General features: G+C 39.3%; 2 protein-coding genes across 8 annotated transcripts in view; one reads left to right on the plus strand and one right to left on the minus strand.

Annotated features, from left to right (window-relative positions):
- Positions 1-998: 998 nt before the first annotated feature.
- LOC123514226 (mitotic spindle assembly checkpoint protein MAD2B-like) overlaps positions 999-21,647 on the plus strand; it is a 32,618-nt gene continuing 11,969 nt past the window's right edge. Inside the window, exons 1-7 of one of the 5 annotated variants that reach the window (XM_045271950.1) lie at positions 999-1,148; positions 13,372-13,593; positions 13,885-14,589; positions 15,008-15,126; positions 15,593-15,771; positions 17,237-17,405; positions 18,472-18,555. In XM_045271950.1, coding sequence (XP_045127885.1) covers positions 14,577-14,589; positions 15,008-15,126; positions 15,593-15,771; positions 17,237-17,405; positions 18,472-18,555 — 564 coding nt within the window. In that variant the 5' untranslated portion in view covers positions 999-1,148; positions 13,372-13,593; positions 13,885-14,576. Of the gene's footprint in view, positions 1,149-13,371; positions 13,594-13,884; positions 14,590-15,007; positions 15,127-15,592; positions 15,772-17,236; positions 17,406-18,471; positions 20,277-21,647 lie in introns of those variants that run through there. The other 4 variants (XM_045271932.1, XM_045271960.1, XM_045271941.1 and 1 more) reach the window with 4 other exon arrangements.
- Positions 4,099-13,660, minus strand: LOC123514213 (lachesin-like). Of its 3 annotated transcripts, none has more exons than XM_045271920.1 (7): positions 13,513-13,660; positions 8,839-9,104; positions 7,969-8,070; positions 7,531-7,639; positions 6,378-6,538; positions 5,722-5,845; positions 4,099-4,416 (listed from the first exon to the last, which is right to left on the minus strand). In XM_045271920.1, the coding sequence occupies exons 2-7, from the start codon at positions 8,989-8,991 to the stop codon at positions 4,274-4,276; spliced, it is 792 nt and encodes a 263-aa protein (XP_045127855.1). In that variant the 5' UTR covers positions 8,992-9,104; positions 13,513-13,660; the 3' UTR covers positions 4,099-4,273. The 3 variants fall into 3 exon arrangements, with proteins under 3 accessions (XP_045127855.1, XP_045127845.1, XP_045127835.1); XM_045271910.1 differs by lacking the exon at positions 13,513-13,660 and adding an exon at positions 12,770-12,926; XM_045271900.1 differs by lacking the exon at positions 13,513-13,660 and adding an exon at positions 9,368-9,468.

The following is a 21,647-nucleotide window of genomic DNA, read 5'->3' on the forward strand; positions in this document are numbered from 1 at the left end:
TGCCTAATTATTTTTCCAATTCTACATCATATTTCTACTACTTCAAAAACACTACAACATTCTACAAACCTTTCTACATTGGTCTGGACCCTCAAAGTCTTCTTCTTCTTCTTCTTCTTCTTCTTCTTCTTCTTCTTGTTCTTCTTCTCCTCCTTTTCGTCCTCCTCCTCCACACACACACACACACACAAAAGATTGAAAAGTCACTTATATATTTTTCTTTCTTTTAAATATTTTTCCATTTCTATATATTTCTATACTTCGAAACACTACAACATTTTACAAACTTTTCTACATTTCTCTAAACCCTCAAAATATCACTCGAAAGCTACGAACATATTGAAAGGGTGTATCAAAATATAATACATTCCCTCTACTATTCTTTTCTACATTTCTGCCTCACATATCATTCTACAATACGAGGAAATAGGAAGAGGAAACAAAAATATGTATCTTTATTTGAATTTCACAAACTCATACGTTTTTGGAGGCTTTTGTTAAGTGTAAAGTGTCAAACAGCGTTAAAATAGCGATGTGTTGCTACAAAATAAAACAAAACGTCTACAAACATTTCTACCTTCCTCAAACCCCCAGACACTGTTTAATCCCTTCAGTACCATGACGCGTTTCTATATTAATTCTGCTTGCTATTTGGTGATTTTAAAATAGTGAAGTCTCTGGCTATTAATCATGTGACCTCCATAAACTCTTCCTAGTGTCAATAAAACCGTCTAATCATACTATTTGCTGATTATATACAGCCACAGAAACTCATGTGGGGATTAAAATAGTGAAGACTGTGACCATTAATCTTCTGACCTCCATAGACCCTTCCAAATGTCAACAAATGGTCTAATCGTACACAAATCTCAAGGTAAAAATATGTCCCAGTACTGAAGGAGTTAAAAGTCTCTAACGCTTCGAAACACTGAACCCGAAGCAGTGAGTGAAGCAATTTGACTCACTTCCGCATCCTTCCGCCTCCCAGTGCTCTCCGTGTCAGTTCCCGTTACTCACTCTGTTAGGAAGACTGTCTGTGTGTCTGTGTGTCTATAATGTGTCTTGATTCCCTTCCTGCGGTACCTTGTGAGCGGAAAGGGAGAGGAAGAGCTGGGAAATGTTGCTGTGTGTTGCTGTGTTGCTGTGAGGTATGTAGTAGTCGTATTTGAGAGAGAGAGAGAGAGAGAGAGAGAGAGAGAGAGAGGGACGCCAGCTTATCACTGTTGCCAGATTCCCTTCATTATTTTTTCTTGTTTCGTAATTTTTTTTTCCTGTTTTTGTTCTGGTTTTGTTGATGATTTTTGTGTTTGTTTTAGTTAGTGTTGTGGTGTTGTGGTGTTGTGGTGTGATTGTTGTTACTGTTGTTAATTGTTGTCACTAGTAATAGCCGTCACCACTGTTATCTCTCTCTCTCTCTCTCTGCTTTATCATTTATTGCCTATCATCACCAGAGAGAGAGAGAGAGAGAGAGAGAGAGAGAGAGAGAGAGAGAGAGAGAGAGAGCATTAAACTAGTCATTGAATTTTTATGCTTGTAGTAGTAGTAGTAGTAGTAGTAGTAGTAGTAGTAGTAGTAGTAGTAGTAGTAGTAGTAGCAGCAGCAGTAGTAGCAGTAGTGTTATTGTTACTACTACTACTTCCACTATACTATTAGCTACTACTACTACTACTACGACCATATTTCATATAATCATATTTCTCTTAGTCTTTATTTGATATTTTTGCCATTCTCCTCTTTCTCCTCCTCCTCTTCTTCCTCTTCCTCTTCCTCTTCCTCTTCCTCTTCCTCCTCCTCATTTTAATCATTAGTGCTGAGAGAGAGAGAGAGAGAGAGAGAGAGAGAGAGAGAGAGAGAGAGAGAGAGAGAGTGTGTGTGTTCTTCCTTCTTTTATCATTATTATCAAACATTCCTCTTATTTCCTCTTTTCATTTTTGTTTTGTTTTTATTTTGTTTCCTGTCCATTATCACATTTTTTCTTCTATTCATGCTTTATTGGTGTTCTCTTTTGCTTCCACTTCCTTCGTTTGCAGTTTGTTGTCTGTGTATTTATTCCATTTTTCTCCATCCACTCTTTTATTACACTTTCTCTCTCTTCCAATAGTTTTTTTTTCCCCCTCTCCTCCATTCACATTTATTCATCGCATTCTGTTTTACTTATTCTTTATCATTATTTTCTTGTATGCACGTTTTCTCTTCCTCCTTTTTCACATTTTCTCTCTAGTTACTCATTTTCTCTCATTTACCTTCTCTTTTATTCATTTCCTTATTACTTCCTTCTTTACTCAATTTCTTTCATGTCTCTCCTTCCATTTATCTATTTCCTTTCTTCGTTTTTCTCTTATCTATCCACTTCATCAATTTTCTTCATTCTCTCTGTTTTTCTTTTTCACTCTCTTTATCATAATTTCCTTCTACGTCCTGTTTATTGCGTTTTTCCTCCATGCACTCTGTTTATTCATCTTCTTGCCTCTTATTGTTTATTTTCTTCTATTCTTCTATTCTATTTCTCTTCTATTTCTTCTTTATCAAACACTTTCTATCTTTCATTGTCATTTTTCTTTATTTTTTCTTCTTTTTTTTCTACAACCATTTCAGGCACATTTTTATATTTTTAGATTTTTTTCATCTTCCACAAAAACTCGATATTTTTACGATTTTTCTTCCTTTTCTATATCCATCCCAAAAATTGTGTCTTCATTTTAGTTTTCTTCTATTCAAACCGTTCCAGGCAGTGAAGAGTTTGCCATTTGTGAGGCTGTAAATCTTCGTGTCTTAACAATAAACAGACGAAAACACAACTAAATTTCTCTTCACACCACAAAAAATGATGGAAGAACTGAGAGACAACCGTTCCACCAGGCAATAAAAGACTTTGCTAGTTTGTGAGGTTTAGAATTTTTTACACCTTGTCTTATAAATAAAGATGACAACACGAAGCAAATTTCTCTTCACCTGCTTTTACCTTCTGTCGCCTGTTTTCACCTATTTTCACCTGTTTTCACCTATCATCTATTTTCACCTATTTTCACTCCACCTTTCACCTGTTGTCACGTCATTACCTGGAAAAACCTGCCGTTCTTCCTCTGACACACCTGAGAGCACATCACCTCACCTGTATTACTAATGACAGCTATAATTACCTTCACTCTGATCTTTACCTGACTTATACATTACCAACACTCCTCCTCCTCTTCCTCTTCTTCCTCCTCCACCTCCTCTTTCTCTTCCTCTCTCTGTTTCTTTTTTATTTTTTTCTTCAGACTTGAGTTTCACAGACAGAAAAATTCACTTGATTTTATTATTTGTATTTTCTTTTTCTTGCTTATTTTTTTTTTTTCGTTTTGTTTTTGTTTTCTTTATTCTTGTCTTCGTCAACTCTACATGATAAACTCCCTCACTGATTTGTTTATTTGTGTGTGTGTGTGTGTGTGTTTATTTTCATATTTTTCTTTTTTTCTTATCAATCTTTCCCTTCATTTTAATTTTTTTCTTCTTCTTACTTATTCTTTTCTTCTTTGCCTTCTTTTCTTGCTGATTATTACTATTATTATTACTATTATCGTTATCATTACTATTATTGTTATTATTACTATTGTTATCACTTATTATTATTATTATTATTATTACTATTATCATTATACCTCCAACACCACCACCACCACCACCACCACCACCACCACCACCACTGTTAATACAGCTGGAGGTTCTATAAATAAACAGTACAGATTTGACCCTTGTGTTTAATTGGCCATTATATTTGTTTCAGTAATTGGCTGCCTCATTATTGACTACTTAATTGGGTGGTGGTGGTGGTGGTGGTGGTGGTGGTGGTGGTGGTGATAGTGAGAATAATAATGTGTGTGTGTGTGTGTGTGTGTGTGTGTGTGTGTGTGTGTGTTATTCCTGTGAGTTGGGTTGCTGTTATAAATTCCGACTATATAATTTGTCTTCATTAATACTTCACTGAGAGAGAGAGAGAGAGAGAGAGAGAGAGAGAGAGAGAGAGACGAAAAAAAGGAAGAATTGTAGAAGAAAAATACCGATACGAGACAATAAATAAGTAAACAAACAGGTAAGGAATTAATTAAGACCAGAATATTGCAAGGTAACTCTTTAATGAACAGGTAGGCAAATTCCAGGTAATTGTATAGGTGATGTAAATAAAGGCATTGACAATAACTAGACAGGTAAAACGCTCAGGTAAATATAATAATGCTATAGTAATCATCATCATCAGCACACACACACACACACACACACACAGAATTTCTAACTACCTGACAATTACTAAGAAGGCGAGGAGAAGGCGTGGGATGAGAAGCTGGTGGGCGTGCGGGCGTGTGTGGGCGTGGCTTGCTGTAGGCACACCCCCTTCCTCGTGTGTCCCTCCGTGTTGCATTGCCGCTGGGTGCTCGCCTGAGAGAGAGAGAGAGAGAGAGAGAGAGAGAGAGAGAGAGAGAGTTTCTGAATTAATACATGCTCAATTTGTTTTACACTAAACTATAACGCTTCCTCCTCCTCCTCCTCTTCTTCCTCCTTCCCTTCCTGCTCCTCTTGTTCTTCCTCCTTCCCTTTCTCCTCCTCTTCTTCTTCTTCTTCTTCTTCTTCTTCTTCTTCTTCTTCTCCTTTTCCTTTTCCTCCTCCTCCTCGTCCTGTTTTTCTTCGTCCTCGTCATAGTCATCTTCCTCATTCACCTCCTCGTCCTTGTCCTTCATCTCCTCCCCCTCGTCCTTCTTGTCCTTCATCTCCTCCTCCTCCTCCTCCTCCTGCTTGCGTAGTTTGTATATTTTAAATTCGTGTTTTTTTTTTAGAATCCGAGCTTTTATTCATTTTTTTTTATTGTTTTCGTCGGTTTTTGTTCCTGCCTCACAAAAAATAATCAGAGCTCTTTTAAAAATTTCTGATATTTCATTTTTTTCAGTCGTTCTAAAAAAATATTGGGAGTTTTTTTCTTTTATTTTCTTTCTATTTTTCTTCTGTTCTTTGAGGTATGAAAGGTGTGCCTGTGTAAGTAGCGAGTCAGTGACCTTCTCTCGTCGCTTCATAATTCAGTTTGGCCTTAACTTCCCTTCTATAAAACGCTTCGTGCTTCTTCCTCACTCACTTTCTTCTTTCTGAGACTCACATCTTAAAATTTATATATAAAACTATCTAAAACATTTCTTTGCTTCACCATTAACGACTTTTCTCCTCTCCTTCCCATCGCTTCCCTATTCTCTATTTATATTTTCTCATTTTCTTCCTTCTCGCTTTCCTATCCTCTATTCCTGTTTTTCTTTCTTTTTTGCCTCCTCTTTCCCGATTCGCATGTTTCTCACTTTCTTCCTTCTCTATTCCCTATTCGCATTCTTCTTTATTCTCTCTTCCCTACTTGTATTTTTCCCATCTTTCTTCTCCACGTTTCCCTATTCTCTTATTCATGTTGCTCTCATTCCTGTTAATCTTTGTTATTTTGTTATTGATGTTATTTGTACTGGAAAAAAACTCTACGGAGGTGAATTATCGTGTTTCAATATTGTAAAGGGTTTCTAATGCTTGTGTGTGTGTGTGTGTGTGTGTGTGTGTGTGTGTGTGTGTGTGTGTGTGTTACAAGGATTTCTTATGTGTTTTTTTGTTGTTTTTGTTGTTGATTTTGTTTTTCCTAACTTATACTATCACTAATTACTTTCGTATCATCCACCACCACCACCACCACCACCACCACCACCACCACCTCCTCACCTGTCACAACATGCACAGTCACGTTGGCAGGGGTGGCCAGATGTGGTTGACACGTGTAGGTACCAGCGTCTGTCTTCTTCACCCTGGCCACCTGCAGAGTACTGGTGTAGTTTTTGTGGTGTACCTGGAGAGAGAGAGAGAGAGAGAGAGAGAGAGAGAGAGAGAGAGAGAGAGAGAGAGAGAGAGAGAGTGTCTTTATTTATTTACTTGTTTTATTTTATTTTGTTTATTTATTTACGCAGATATCTCTAGTGATATTAATATATTTTTTTACAATATAATGTTTGTCTTGTTTCCGTCTGTCTGTTTATCTGTCTACCTGTCTGTCTGTATGTGTCTTCCTGTCTGTCTGTCTTCCCTTCATTCACACTTTCTCTCTCTCTCTCTCTCTCTCTCTCTCTCTCTCTCTCTCTCTCTCTCTCTCTCTCTCTCTCTCTCTCTCTCTCTCTCTCTCTCACACCACTATACCCAACAACTTTTAAACCTACACACATTTACACCTCTCTGTTCCACCCATCTACCCATCCACCTCACAACTCCACTCACCTCACATTTCTTATCCACACAAATCCACTACGTAACTTTCCCTATCCATTTCACGTTCCTAAGCCAAGAACTACCCACCACCACCACTACCACCACCACCACCAGCTTACCTGTATGTGGTGTTGTCTAGCGTAGTTTACCATGGTGTTATTGTGGAACCAGAAGATGTATATAGGTGGTGCTGGTGCTTCATTGACGTAACACTGTATAGCAAGCTGGGAATCCTCCTCTATGAAGACTTCTGAGGCTCCTGTCACTGCTGCCTTGGCCTCTGTCGATAGGTTGGAAGTGGGAGCGGGGAATTAGAACAGTATGTGGATTCTGTAGTCTAAGGTGATTTTATTGAGGGTTTTTTTTTCTAATGGTAGGTAAATAGTAATGGTGGTTTGAAGGTTTTTTTTTACATATTTTTTGTGTGTTTCAGAAGAAGGGTTTTTTTTTTTTTGAAGTAGTGTAAGTTATGTGGATGTGGGTGTCTGTCTGTCTGTCTTACTGTCTGTTTATTTCTGTTTATTTGTCTGTCTGTCTGTTTATCTATTTGTCTGTCTGTCTGTTTATCTGTCTGTCTGTCTGTTTGTCTTTGTTTGTTTGTCTCTTTCCCTCTGTCTGTTTGTTTGTCTGTCTGTCTTTCTGTTTGTCTGCCTCTCTGTCTATCAATTTGTCTATCTGTCTGCCTTTTTGTTTATCTATCTCTGTCTATCTGTCTGCCACTCTATCTGTCAGTCTGTGTGTGTGTCTATCTGTCTGTGTGTAAATACCTTTCACTTCCTCGTAAGTATATCAAAACCTAATTCTTTTGTTGAAGGTCACACGGAAAGTTTCATAAATACGAGAGTTGGTGCGTGTTTAGAGGCGCCGCGAGGTACGAAGGGAGGAAAAAAAAAAAAAAGAAAAGAAAAGAAAAAAACCTACTGCAATATTATTAGAAAAAGAGGATGCAGAGTGATACGTTCAGAGAAGAAATGAACGAGGCATTATGAAAGAGAGGGAAGTGAGGTGATGATATTTGACTGGTTGGATGTTGTTTATGTTAAGGTTAGGTTAGGTTAGGGTAAGGCAAGGCAAGGCAAGGCAAGGCAAGGCAAGGCACTATCACTATCACTATCACTCCCTCACACTCCCTTAACCCTTTACCCTTTTTTTTCCATCCCCTATTACGTCCCTCCCCCCTCCCCATATCTATATCTCTGTCTCTCTCTCGCGCACACACACACACACACACACACACACACACACACACACACACACACACACAGTACTCACGAGAGACAGTGAGGGTGAAGAAGAAGGACACAGGAGGATTAGTGGTCAGCTGACACTCATATTGACCTGCGTCTGTCACCTGCACGTCCTTTACCCAGAGTTCCCATGCCTGTAGAGAGAGAGAGAGAGAGAGAGAGAGAGAGAGAGAGAGAGAGAGAGAGAGAGAGAGAGAGAGAGAGAGAGAGTGTTGGTGGTGGGAGGAAACACAATAAGATTATTTTTTGTGTACATTTTTGGTTTATTTTGATTTCAGTCAGTCAGTAATCTCATGTTTTTTATTCTTATATTTTGATTTTCTTCTTTATTAGTTTTGTTTTCTGTATTTCATTGGTTTTTTTTCCGTACGTTTGTCTATTCTTCTATTTGTATCATTGAAAGAGAGAGAGAGAGAGAGAAAAAAAAAAAAAACGTGTGTGTGTGTGTGTGTGTGTGTGTTACCTCGGTGTGATCGGCGTGCGCTACTGAAAATCTCCTCTCTGCTGCGTACACCTCCTGCCCCACCGTCAGAAGCTGGTCATTGTCCCTCTTCAGCCACGCCACCTACAGATAAGCCACACACAACACACACATAGATAAGTAGATAGATAGATAGACAAATAGATACATGCAAAGATAGATAGATAGAAAAATGTAGTTATTCTTTGTTTTTTATCACTAATTGCAAGATAGATAGATAGATAGATAGATAGATAGACAGGTAAATAGATAGATACATGCAAAGATAGATAGATAGGTAGATAGATAGAACAGTGGAGGTATTCTTTGTTTATCACTTATTGAAGGATAAATAAGTAGATAGATAGATAGATAGATAGATAGGTAGGTAAGTAGATAGGTAGACAGACAGACAGATAGATAGAACAATGAAGGTATTTTTTTATTATCAGTCATTGAAAGATAGATAGATAGATAGAGATAATAGATAGAGAAATAGTGGATACATAGATAGCGGATAGATAGATGGATGGATAGATACATACATACATAGATAAATTAATAAAACAATGAAGATACGTTTTTTTTTCTTTCTTGTTTTTTTTTTATCACAACGAATGATAAAAAGAGAGAAAGATAGATAGATAAACAGAGACATAGATAGATAGACAGATAGACAAACAGATAGATAGATAGACATAGACAGATAGATAAAAATACATACAAAGACAATAGAAAACCAAGATATATATATAGAGATTTTCGTCACATTTCCTTAATATTTCTCTTTACTTAATCACACACAATCAAATATAAACAGCCAAATAACCATAAATAGACCAACAAAACACACACACACACACACACACACACCTTTTCGTCAGACAAATGATACGTGTAGCAGCTCAGCCTAGCGTCTCCTCCCACTTGTGCTTCTACTTCCGTGTTATTCTGCCCCCTGTACTGTGGCGCAAGTGTGTTGAGAGACAAGACCTTGGCCCACATCGCGTCCACCTCCTTATACATCTCGTGGCGGCCTGGAGGTGTCTGGGAGGGCGTGGTGGAGGCGTAGAGGGGCGAGGGAAGTGATTGGAATGATTGTGGTCTTGTATATACAGCTTCTCCAATCACGCTTGTTCCTGTGGGTGAGATAAAGAGATTAGGGAAGGGTTGGGTTATTGTGTGTGTGTGTGTGTGTGTGTGTGTGTGTGTGTTTGGGGTAGATAGATAGATAGATAAATCGTTAAACAGAGATAAATAAACTAATAGACATATATTCATAAATATTATCAACTGGAAATATAAAGATAGACAGATTGATTAAACACACACACACACACACACACACACACACACACACACACACACACACACACACACACACACACACACACACACACACCTGCTAAAAATAAAGCTGAAAGAAGCCACATTATATTTCACAGTAGTAGTAGTGGTGGTAGTAGTAGTAGTAGTAGTAGTAGTAGTAGTAGTAATTGTTGTTGTTGTTCTTTTCCTTCTTTTCACTCCTTTCACTCGTAAAATAAAACCAAAATAAGACGTTTATCTTTTTTTCTTATCCATTTTCATCATTCTTCTTTTATTATATGTTTCTTTTATTTTTTCTTTACATTTACATAATTGAATTGAAAGTATGCATGTGTATTTTCAAATTTTTTCTTTCATTTACGTATTTTTCTCTTTCACGTTTATTATTTTTACTATCCATCAACTTGTCATTAACTTAACTAAACCCCCAAAATAAACAAAACTCATCCATTTTTTTTTTTTACATTCCCTTTCTTTCTATATTTTTCTTTCTATCAATCTAATATTTTTTCTCTTAGTCCACATTTAATTTCCATCAACTCATCACTAACTCAACTAAACTCAAAAATTAAACAAAAACTTTCCCAAGAATCTAAAAAAAAAAGAACGAAAAAACTTGGTAAACATTTCTATCTTTTCACTTTTCTTTTCTCTCGGGACTATAACTTTTCTTCCACACTATCCACTACTAATTCACCAGCACAGGCCAATCCACAGTCACGCTTGTCTAATTCTCAGCCGTCTGTCATGGCGGATTGCTAACAAAATTGTCATATTTATTCTCGCGGTAGAAGTTGAGAGGAAAGGGTGGCCGGAGAGAGGGCAGGCATATCCTTCCCCTCCTGCAGCTGGCGAGACACTGATTTTGCCTTTACACTTGCAGCGAGTGTTATCTCTCTCTCTCTCTCTCTCTCTCTCTCTCTCTCTCTCTCTCTCATGTTTAATATTATACAAATATATAATTTATCACACAAGTGCGGTTAAATGTTTCTTCCTTGAGTATTTGCAGTAATAATATCATGACGGCAATGCAAAGCTTGTTTGACCTGTCACCGCCACCAGTGACCCGCCCGGCGCCCTGGGGTCACGCTGCAGGGCTGGGGTGGGGAGGATAGTGGAGTTTATAGTCCCTTCTGGGCTTAATATTACCGCTAGCCAGACTGCTCTTTTTCATATCTCAGATGACAGAAATAGAAGTTTGCAGTCTGTCTCTATGAACATCTAGACTAATATTATTCTCTCGAACGTATAGACATTTACAAGGCTCTAGTAACGCCATGCCTAGATAGATAGATAAATAAACAAAAAATAAGTTTTTTTTTTATCACAAATTAAATAATACAAATTTCGAGTCAACACACACACACACACACACACACACACACACACACACACACACACACACACACACACACACACACCACGTAGTGTAATGGTTAGCAAGCTCGGTTCACAACCAAACGGGTTCGAGTGCCGGGACCGACGAGGCAAATAGCCAAGCCTCTTACTGTGTAAGGTGTGTTCACCTAGCAATAAATAGGTACGGGATGTAACTCGAGGGGTTGTGGTCTCACTTTCTCGGTGTGTGTGGTGGGGTCTCAGTCCTACCCGAAAAGCGGTCAGAATGAGCTCTGAGCTCTTTCCGTACAGGAAAGGCAACCACGGTGAATACCACACACACAGATATAGATACAGACAAAATAATATTACACACACACACAGTATCACTTATGTCCAATTAAAAACAGGCCAACACATACATAGACACACACACACACACACAATCACTTAATGTCCAGTTACAAACAGGCCAACACACACACACACACACACACACACACACACACACACGGTAATACACCGTAAATCAAGCTACATAATGGACGGAGAGAGCCAGGAGGGGAAGGGAAGGGAAGGCAGCTCGGAGGTTCCCGCCATCGTGACGTCACGGTCTGGCCGGGCGGGGCTGGCGACCTGATGACGTCACGGCCCTGGCCTGGGCCGGCCGGCCTGGCAGGCTTATATACGTTACGGAAATAATTTTGAAAATGACCTCTCGAAAAAACGCCGCCACACCCGAATACTTTACATATTCTGATTTGGCACATACTTAAACTAACAACAAAAATGTAAAGAGATTCCAAACTCCAGGATCATTAAAGATTTTTCAAAAGAACTATAAAAAAAATGTTGGAACATTGATCCCCCTTTAAAAAAAATAAATGTCCGCCCATTCTCACTTCAAAGGAACGAAACACACTTTAAAAGATATAAACAGTGTTTTCCAACACTTTAGAGTGAGTTAGAGCCGGAAATAAATAATTCACAGGGGTACCAACAGAACTATTATTGGAACATTAACACCGTTAGGAAACAATTCTTCTCTCCACCAATTCCACTGACCAGGAAGGCGAAACACTTAAAAACACATCAACTATTTTTTGAAAACAATAACAACTTGATAATGCCTCAAACAAAAATTTTCCCTGGACGGTCCTGAAAATTTGACGCCAAAAACGCCCTTATTTAACACAAAAAACAACGCCAACAACAACATGCAGCGCCCTACACACGCACGGAAAACACTTCAAACACAGCGAAATACTTGTAGAAAGCATCAAATCTTACTATTGTTTAAAGTGTTAAAAAATAAGCTGTCCAGGAATAAAGAAAATATTCCTGGACTTTGGGCGGGCTGGGGTAGGCATATCCAAGATGGCGGCCAGGCTGTGGAAGGGTCGACCCCCACCTTGTATCTCACTTAAACCTTCACCCAACTTAAACCTGGCCATGGCGGGTGTGTCTCAATGGGTGATATGAAAGTTTAGTAACGCGGCAGCATGCTGTGGCAAGACAGACTTATAATAGGAAGAGATAAGGCAAGAAATATCTGATAAATGAGAGATCTAAGATGACGGCGGGGTCTGTTGTCAGGTGGGTAACCCTCTCTGCCTCACATAAAAACCTTCACCAAACTTAAAGCTGGCCATGGCGATTATCTCTCAACGCTGGATATGATAGCTTAGTGACGCGGCTGCATGTTGAGGCAAGACAAGCCTATAATAGTGAGATGTAAGGCAGGTAATGGGGAGTGGCGGGGGCGTTGTTTACAATGGCTAGTGTTGGTGTTGACGGGTTTCAATGTCCTGGTGGGGTTGATACAGTGTCAGTGGTGGTGTTGTGGTGTGTGGTGGTGAGGGCAGAGTAAGGCAAGACGATTCAAGTCAAACACTGCGTCATTCACTAATAATCAGGTTAAATGAGGTGAAATGAGTCACGTCAATGTACTTTCGCCCTCCTCATATCCTTCCCTAATCTTAACCTGCCACCACCACACGCACACACACACACACACCATAAATAATGTATGTGGGTGTGTTGCCTTGTCTTTCGTTGCACAGATGGTAATGCAGTGCATGTGTATATATGTACATTAAGTGAGTATATATGAGCATCGCCACACACAACACCTTACCTCTCGGAACCCAGTATATCTTGCAGTAACACTCCCTAATCTCCACTAGTTACACACGTCTACCACCACTGCCACCTCCACAGCCCACACTGAGCTCTCCACCTGTCACAATAGCGAGGGTTCCCGCCTAGCCACCGGTCACGTGATGGCGCCTAGCTCTCTCATTGACTGGAGATCAAAGACAGTGTTTTGATTGACTAAAAAGCGTGCGAAGTATTTTGATTGGCTAAAAAGCGCAAGTAAGTTACACACGCCATGAAAAGTAACACACACACACAAACGGTAAAGAGTTTGTGTTATAGCGTCACTAAATCGTGGTCATATAGCTTTGATATAGCGCTGATACGATATGTTAATTTAGTCACTGACGCTAACGGAACGTGCAATGGTACAGCAAAGAATATTATTACATCAGCCATCTAAATACCCACAGAAATATTATAGTGAACACCTCTATAGGTTTTTGATATAGAACCTGTCAATAGAGTTTTTCATTCTCAGTAATTTGAACCCATACATACCCATCACAAATTGTTTATGACATTGACAACAACTTTTAAAGCCTATAAATTTACCAAGCGTTGACCCCCACAAATAATCAGGAAGGTATTGTGCCTCTAACGATAATAAAACTGAGTACAACAGTTGGCCCGTACGAAAGACACATTTTGGAGGCCAGTGACCGCCAGCCATCATCGCTATCATCAATGTCAACAATGCCACAGTGAAGGCAGCTGTCATACCTTACTGAGTGTTGGTTCCCCCGCCCTGCACTGCTCCTGACGCCCCGTGGTGACTGCAGGTGTGGCCTAGGTGTGTAGCAGGTGTGTGAGAGAGACAGAGAGAGAGAAATGGGATAATATTGAAATGACAGTCCTGTTTTCATTCATTTCATTCCATTTCATTACAGTTTTCTTCTTTTCTCTATTTTTCTTCATCTTTTCTTCTACTACTATTACTTCTTCCTCTTCTTTTTCTTCTTCTTTGTCTTTATTATCACTGAAAAAAAGTATCATGTTTTTTCAAAGATATAAGCAAGTTGAGGTTATTTACATGATAGAAATACGTAATTATTGATGGAACTATTATAAGGCATTTTTTCTTTTCACTTTTAGAATGTGGAGCGTTGGGGTGAGCAGGAAGAAGCAGGGAGCAGAACACACGAACGAACACACAGGCAGTAGAAGCAGGAAGCAGAGGAGCTGACAGCAGAATGGCATAACATCAAGACATCTTACCTGTCACTCAATCTGTAACAAGCAGGAAGCAGAACACACACCAACACAGCAGAACACACACCAACACAGCAGAACACATACCAACACAGCAGAACACACACCAACACATGAACACAGCTAACACACAGCAACACACCAGCACAGCAGAACACACACCAACACACAAACACGCAAACACACACCAACACAGCAGAACACACACCAACACGCTAACACAAATCAACACAGCAAAACATACACCTAACACGTACCAACACACCAACACACTAACACACAAACACACACCAACACACAAACACACACCAACGTGCAAACACACACCAACACGCTAACACAAATCAACACAGCAAAACATACACCTAACATGTACCAACACACCTAACGCACACCAAAACATCTAACACACAAACACGCCTAACACATGCCAACACAGTAACACACACAAACAAACCAACACACTTAAACACACACCATACACTTTGATACAATAAAAAACACACACACACACACACACACACACACACACCTGGCAGTCTGCAGCAGTGTCACCTCCTTGTCTCTCAATAGCAATGGATTTTTCTAGTAAGTATTGTATTAATTTAAAAAGGTGGAAGGGAATTAAAGTGATGATATTTGTGTTTTAAAAGTGTACATTAATTTTTTTTCGTTATTTAAAGTTTATCCGATGAAAGATTTATATTGTTATTTTTTGAAGCTGTTCATTTCCTTTCCAACTGTTACCTCTATCACCATTATCTCTCTCTCTCTCTCTCTCTCTCTCTCTCTCTCTCTCTCTCTCTCTCTCTCTCTCTCTCTCTCTCTCTCTCTCTCCTTTCACCTCGCATTCACTTCACCATCCCTTATCTCACTCTCTCTCTCCACCACTCCCCACCCCACCTCACCAGCCTCTCTTTCTCACCACTCACTTCACCAACACCCTTCTCTTTCTCTCCACCAGTCACTCTTACCAACATTCCCTCTCTCTCTCTCTCTCTGTCAGTGTCCTCGGATATCTTGCTGGAGCTGTTGGAGGTCGCCATTAACCTGATCCTGTACACTCGAGAGATCTACCCCCAGGCAGTCTTTCAGAGGAGGAAGAAGTACAATATTCCTGTGCAGGTGTGTGTTGGGTGCTGGACGTCCCTGCCTCCTCCTGTGTTTCCTCCCTCTGTCCTGAACTCATTAAAGAGGGAGGTTTTCTAGATGTTTATCCCTTTCTTTTGGCTAACTCTAATGTAAAAGTTAACTAGTATTCTCAGTCATTCATCCCTTTCTCTTGTATACTCTGGAACTCTGCCTGCTTTGGTGTTTTCTTCCTGTTTCCTAAGCTCATTGAAGAGGGAGGTTTTCTAGACATTTACTGAAGGAGTTAAACCAGCACCATAACCATACAAATATTCTTGAAAAACACCAGTAACTTCATCAAGACGGATTAAAACCACCACTATAATCATCGAAACACTCCTAACAACACCACCACACACCGCTAAAAGCAACCAGAACACCACAACACCACTACATGAAAAAATACACAATTTTGCACTAACCAAACCTAACCTAACCTAACCTAACTTAATCCCCACAGATGTGCATTCACCCTGGGCTTCAGTCATACATTAGCGAGTGTGTGGGTTCCCTGCGGCCTGTGCTGGAGAAGGGGGAGGTACAGAAGGTGATGCTGGTGGTGTTGTCTGCGAAGGGAACACCAGTGGAGAAGTTTATCTTTGAAATCGTGCAACACCCAACGCGGCCCCAGGATGTGAAGTGAGTGTTGTGTGGTGTTGTGGTGTTGTGTTTCTCCTATTGACAGTGTAGAAATGGTGTTAATCTGTCACTAGAACTATAAACTCACCCTTAAAAACTTGTATAACTTTCCCACAGTTATTTTCCAAGGCCACAGAGATGATTAGCTGGGTTTTTAAGGACATTTCTTTGATTCATAATGCAGGAAATGTGTTAATCTGTCGCTCGAACCATAGAATTACACTTCTCTGAAATACTGTTACTCTGTCACCCTGAAGTCTTTCAACAACTAGATATTCACCAGGAAATCTCTTAACCACCTGAATATTGAACTGGAAATAAAAAGAAAGTCAACTGAATATTAAACTGGAAATCCCAAAACGAACATCAATTCACCTGAAAGTCTTGACAAACAAAAGAACAATAAATATTCACCTGAGAAAACCAAAAGTCAAACCCAGAAGTCTTAAAACAAACAAAATATTCACGTTTGAGTCTTAAAACAAAAACTTCCTCCTCTTCTTCTTGTTCTTATTCTCCTTTGGCTGTTTGCTTAGAGAGAGAGAGAGAGAGAGAGAGCATGTGAGTCTTTATCTGTGCTTCTCATAGTCTCTCTCCCTTCCTTTCTTTCAGTTATTTTTCTTTATTTCCTTCTTCCATCTTTCTCCTTGCTTTTATAAATCTCTTGTTAAAATGGACTTATTATCACTTTTTTCTTCCTCTTCTTTCTTTCCTTTCTGTTGATTGTTTTTATTTCTCTTTATTTCCTACTTCTTCCTTCTTTCTCTTGCTCTTGTTTTAAAATGTACTTCTTATTCTTTCTCTTCCTCCTTTCATCTTTCTCTCTCTCTCGTTAAAATATAGGTATTCTCTTTCTCTTCCTTCTTTTTTACCATTATCCTTTATTCCTTATTCCTTTCCTTCTTTCTGTTATTTTCTTTCTATTCTTTATTTTCTACTGCCTCCTTTCTCCTTAGTCTAATTGTTATCTATTATCTTTACTTTCTCTCTTTCTTTTCTCTCCATTAACTGTTTTTCTTTTTTCTTTATTTCCAACTCCCTTCTTTCTTCTTGTTCTTATCTTTTCTCTTCTTCCATCCTCTTTTCTCCTTGCTCTCTCTTGTTTTAAAATGTATTTATTATCCTTTCCCTCCTTCCTTTTCCCTTTCTTTTTACTCTCTCGTTTTAAAATGTGCATATCCTCTTTTTTCTCTATTTCTTCCTTTTTCCCTTTCTCCTTACTTGTTTTAAAATGTACTTATGATCCTTTCTCTTCTCCTTTTCCCTTTCTCCTTACTCTCTTGTTTTAAAAATATAATTATCATCTTTTTTCTCTTCTTCCTTTCTCCTTTTTGTCTTTCTCTTGTTAATCTTCCTTTCCCCTTTCATCTTAATTTCTCTCATTTAGATATAGTCACCATATAGTCTTTCTCTTCTCACCATCCATACATAACTCCATCGTTCACCTCATCACCACCCCTCACAGGCAAGACCCACACCTGAACCGCATGGAGGAGGCCCTAAGAGCATTCTGTCTCAAGCTTAGCATCAGTGACTCCCTCCTACAGCCCCTTCCGCCAGAGTGTTCCTTCATTATGCAGATACAAGTACCTGGCCATGTCCCTGCAGCCCTCACTTCTGCCCCTCAGCACCAGGTATAAAGGACTGGAAGGTGTTTATTTAGAGTCTGTGTTTGTGTTTAGCTAAGTGTGCTTTTGGTGTGTTTTGGTGTTTTTGTGGTGTTTTAGTGTGTTTTGTGGTGTTTTGGTGTTTTTGAGTGTGTTTTGGTGTTTTTGTAGTGTGTTTTGGTGTTTTTTTGTGGTCTTTTGTGTGGTGTATTTGGGTGTGTTGTGTTGTGTTTTTGGGGTGTTATGGGTGTTTTTGTAGTGCGTTTTAGTGTGTTTTTGAATGTTTAGGTGGTGTGTTTTAGTGTGTTTCTGTGATATGTGGTGTATTTTGGTGTGTATTACTGTTTTTGTGGTGTTCTGTGTGTGTTTTAGTGTATTATGGTGTGTTTTGGTGTGGTTTCATCAGTTTTGGTGTGTTTGGGTGTTGTGGTGTATTTTTGGGTGCATATTTTGTTATATTTTGGTGTATCTTGGTGTTTTGGTGTATTTTGTTGTGTTTTGGGGTATGTTGGTGTGTTTGGTATGGAGTATTGGTGGAAATGCTGTCTGCTTCTATGTTTGTGTTATGTTGTGGCTTGTTTGGCTTTAGTTAAGTTAGGTTAGGTTAGGTTAGGTTAAGTTTGATTAAGTTAGGTTAGTTTTGGATTGGCTTGGATTGAGTCAGGTTAGGTTGGATTAGGTTGAACAAGGTTAGGTCAAATATGCATTAGATTTTGTTAGGTTAGGTTATATTAAGCCCTTCAGTACTAGGACACATTTTTACGTTAAGATTTGTGTATGATTAGACCATTTTATTGACATTAGGAAGGGTCTGTGGAGGTTAGGAGATTAATGGCCACAGTCTTTACTATTCTAATCCCCTCAAAAAGTTTCTGAAGCTTTATAGAATCACCAAATAGTGAGCAGAATGAATATAGAAATGTGTCATGGTACTGAAAGGTTAAGGGAGGGTTATGTTAAGTCTGGTTAGGTTAAGTTAGGTTAAGTTAAGTTAGGTTAGGTTAGGTTAGGTTAGGTTAAGTGTTGTGTGGTGTGGTGTTACATTTTTCCTCTGCCTGCATTTACTGATCCACCTGTGACATCTTCCACTCAGGAGTTCCCATGGGTGGAGGCAGAGAAGGAGCAGGTGGAGGTGAGCAATCCACACCTGGTGCCACTCAAGACACTGAGGACAGAGGTGTGTAAGATGCAGCTGTATGTGGAGGAGAGTGCCTCGAAAACCACCCCACCCACATCCACCACCCATTGACACACACACACACACACACACACACACACACACACACACACACACACACACACACACACACACACACACACACACACACACACACACACACACTTCAATATGACAGCTGTTTTAAGAGACTGTGAAGAAGAAGAAGTAAGAACAATAATATGGAGAATGGTTATATGTAGAAAAACTGCTTAAAAAAACTGCCAAGACCTCGAAAAAGAAACCAGAACAATGAAATGGAAAGTGACTAAGTATAAAAAGATGGCTTGAAAACTGACGTACACCATCACTCACATACTCACAGCTGATAAAAGAGACTAGAGTTTGCGTGAAGCGAGGTTGGAAAGAGCAGAGATGGAAATGTTAAGGCTATTTTTGGGGAGTGCGTGAATGACAGTGCCTCCTAAAACTTCCCGAGCCTCTTTCACAACTGTTCCGAGGGAGGAAGGTGAAAAAAGCAGAGATTTAGGTATGAGAGGAACAGATATTAGAAAAACTCCTGTACTTATCATTTTGAGAGGAAATTAGAAGGAACGGAGATGAAATAGTGAACGTAACATTGAAAAAAAAGATCTACAAAATGGAGACTATAAAGAGACCATTGTAGAAATAATAGATGGGGAAAAATGAGATAGTTTTGTGAGTCGGAAGAGAAGAAGAGGAACCATTTAGAGTTTCGAAAGAACTGAGAGGAAGGATTGGAGAGAAGGAGACAGATGAAGAGACACTATGGAGGAAAAGGAGAGGAGAGAGACACATGAGACTTGCTTGACACTCTCTCTCTCTCTCTCTCTCTCTCTCTCTCTCTCTCTCTCTCTCTCTCTCTCTCTCTCTCTCTCTCTCTCTCTCTCTCTCTCTCTCTCTCTCTATGCAAACAGCCAAAGGAGAATAAGAACAAGAAGAAGAGGAGGAAGTTTTTGTTTTAAGACTCAAACGTGAATATTTTGTTTGTTTTAAGACTTCTGGGTTTGACTTTTGGTTTTCTCAGGTGAATATTTATTGTTCTTTTGTTTGTCAAGACTTTCAGGTGAATTGATGTTCGTTTTGGGATTTCCAGTTTAATATTCAGTTGACTTTCTTTTTATTTCCAGTTCAATATTCAGGTGGTTAAGAGATTTCCTGGTGAATATCTAGTTGTTGAAAGACTTCAGGGTGACAGAGTAAGAGCATTTTAGCACTTCTACAATGTCAATAGGCAAAACACCCTTGAAAGCACTGCTCGTCATCTATGTGGCCGAGGTGAAGTTATTTAGGTTTTTAAGGGTGATTTGATGGTTCTAGTGACAGGCAAACACATTTTCTCCATTATGAACCAAAGAAACACCCTTGAAAATCTGGCTAATCATCTCTTTGGCCTTGGAAAACAGCTGAGATGAAGTTTTGCAGGTTTTCAAGGGTGATTTGATGGTTCTAGTGACAGATTAACACATTTTATGCATTATGAATCAAAGAAACAATCTTGAAAACCCAGCTTATCATCTCTGTGGCCTTGGAAAACAGAAGAGAGTGAGAGCAAACCAGGACAAACCTAACCTAGTCTTGTCATGTACTGAAAGAATTAGGCAAATCTTAGCATCTCTTCACACTGCACTCCCTACAAACCACAATGCTGTAATGTGTGTGTGTGCAATGCTTCCAAAATAAAGGCAAAATGTAAAGCAGGTGGCAAGATGAGTACCTGAGAATGTGGAGTGAATGTAGAGTGATGTTTTAAAGAAGGATGTGAGAATAAGAGTGAACTAAGGAACTGCAAACTGATAGGAGGTAAAAATGAGTGAAAGATTGTGGGAATGGAGTGAGGGGGTTGGAGTGTGTGTGTGTGTTTTGTTTGTTTGTTTGATCTGCTGCAGTCTCTGACGAGACAGCCAGACGTTACCCTACGGAACGAGCTCAGAGCTCATTATTTCCGATCTTGGGATAGGCCTGAGACCAGGCACACACCACACACCGGGACAACAAGGTCACAACTCCTCGATTTACATCCCGTACCTACTCACTGCTAGGTGAACACCACCTACACGTCAAAGGAGACACACCCAAATATCTCCACCCGGCCAGGGAATCGAACCCTGGTCTTCTGGCTTGTGTGTGTGTGTGTGTGTGTTTACCTAGTTGTAGTTTTACAGGGCCTGGGCTTTATGCTCGTGTGGCCCTGTCTCCATATCTACACTTATCCAATTTTTCTTTAAAGCTATGCACACTTGTTGCTGACACCACTTCCTCACTCAAACTGTTCCAAGTCTCAACACATCTTTGCGGGAAACTATATTTTTTTAACATCTCTCAGATATCTTCCCTTCCTCAGTTTTTTACTATGCGATCTTGTGCTTCTAATGTTATATTCTTCTCTCAGAATCAGTTTCTCATTATCCACTTGGTCCATTCTGTTAATCAATTTATAAACTTGTATCAGATCCCCTCTCTCCCTTCTCTGTTCTAGGGTTGGTAGATCCATAATCTTTAGTCTCTCCTCATATGTCATTCCTTCAAATTCTGGAATCATTCTTGTAGCCATTTTTTGTAGTCTCTCCAGCTTTCTTATGTGTTTCTTTTTATGTGTGTGTGTGTGTGTGTGTAATTTTCACCATGGTCGCCTGCTGGTCACCCAGCCAGTCTTCCCCACTACGGAGCGAGCTCAGAGCTCATAGACCGATCTCCGGGTAGGACTGAGACCACAACACACTCCACACACCGGGAAAGCGAGGCCACAACCCCTCGAGTTGTGTGCGTGTGTGTGTGTGTGTGTGTGTGTGTGTGTGTGTGTGCAGTAGGGCTAAAAATGATATGTTTGTTATGAATAAGGTGAAAAATGAAGGAGTTTTTTTTAGAATTAGATTGAGAAGTGAAAAAAAGAACATAGAATAGGGTAAACATGGAAAAGATGAGGTTAAGTAATAAAAAGTATGAAAACTAGATATAAACAAGGAAATATAGAAAATAATAATGAATGAATGGTAAATACAGATAAGGAGATAAAGAAACAGATTGAAGATATATATATATATATATATATATATATATATATATATATA

The sequence above is a fragment of the Portunus trituberculatus genome, chromosome 5 (assembly GCF_017591435.1).
Source record: "Portunus trituberculatus isolate SZX2019 chromosome 5, ASM1759143v1, whole genome shotgun sequence".
Taxonomy (NCBI): domain Eukaryota; kingdom Metazoa; phylum Arthropoda; class Malacostraca; order Decapoda; family Portunidae; genus Portunus; species Portunus trituberculatus.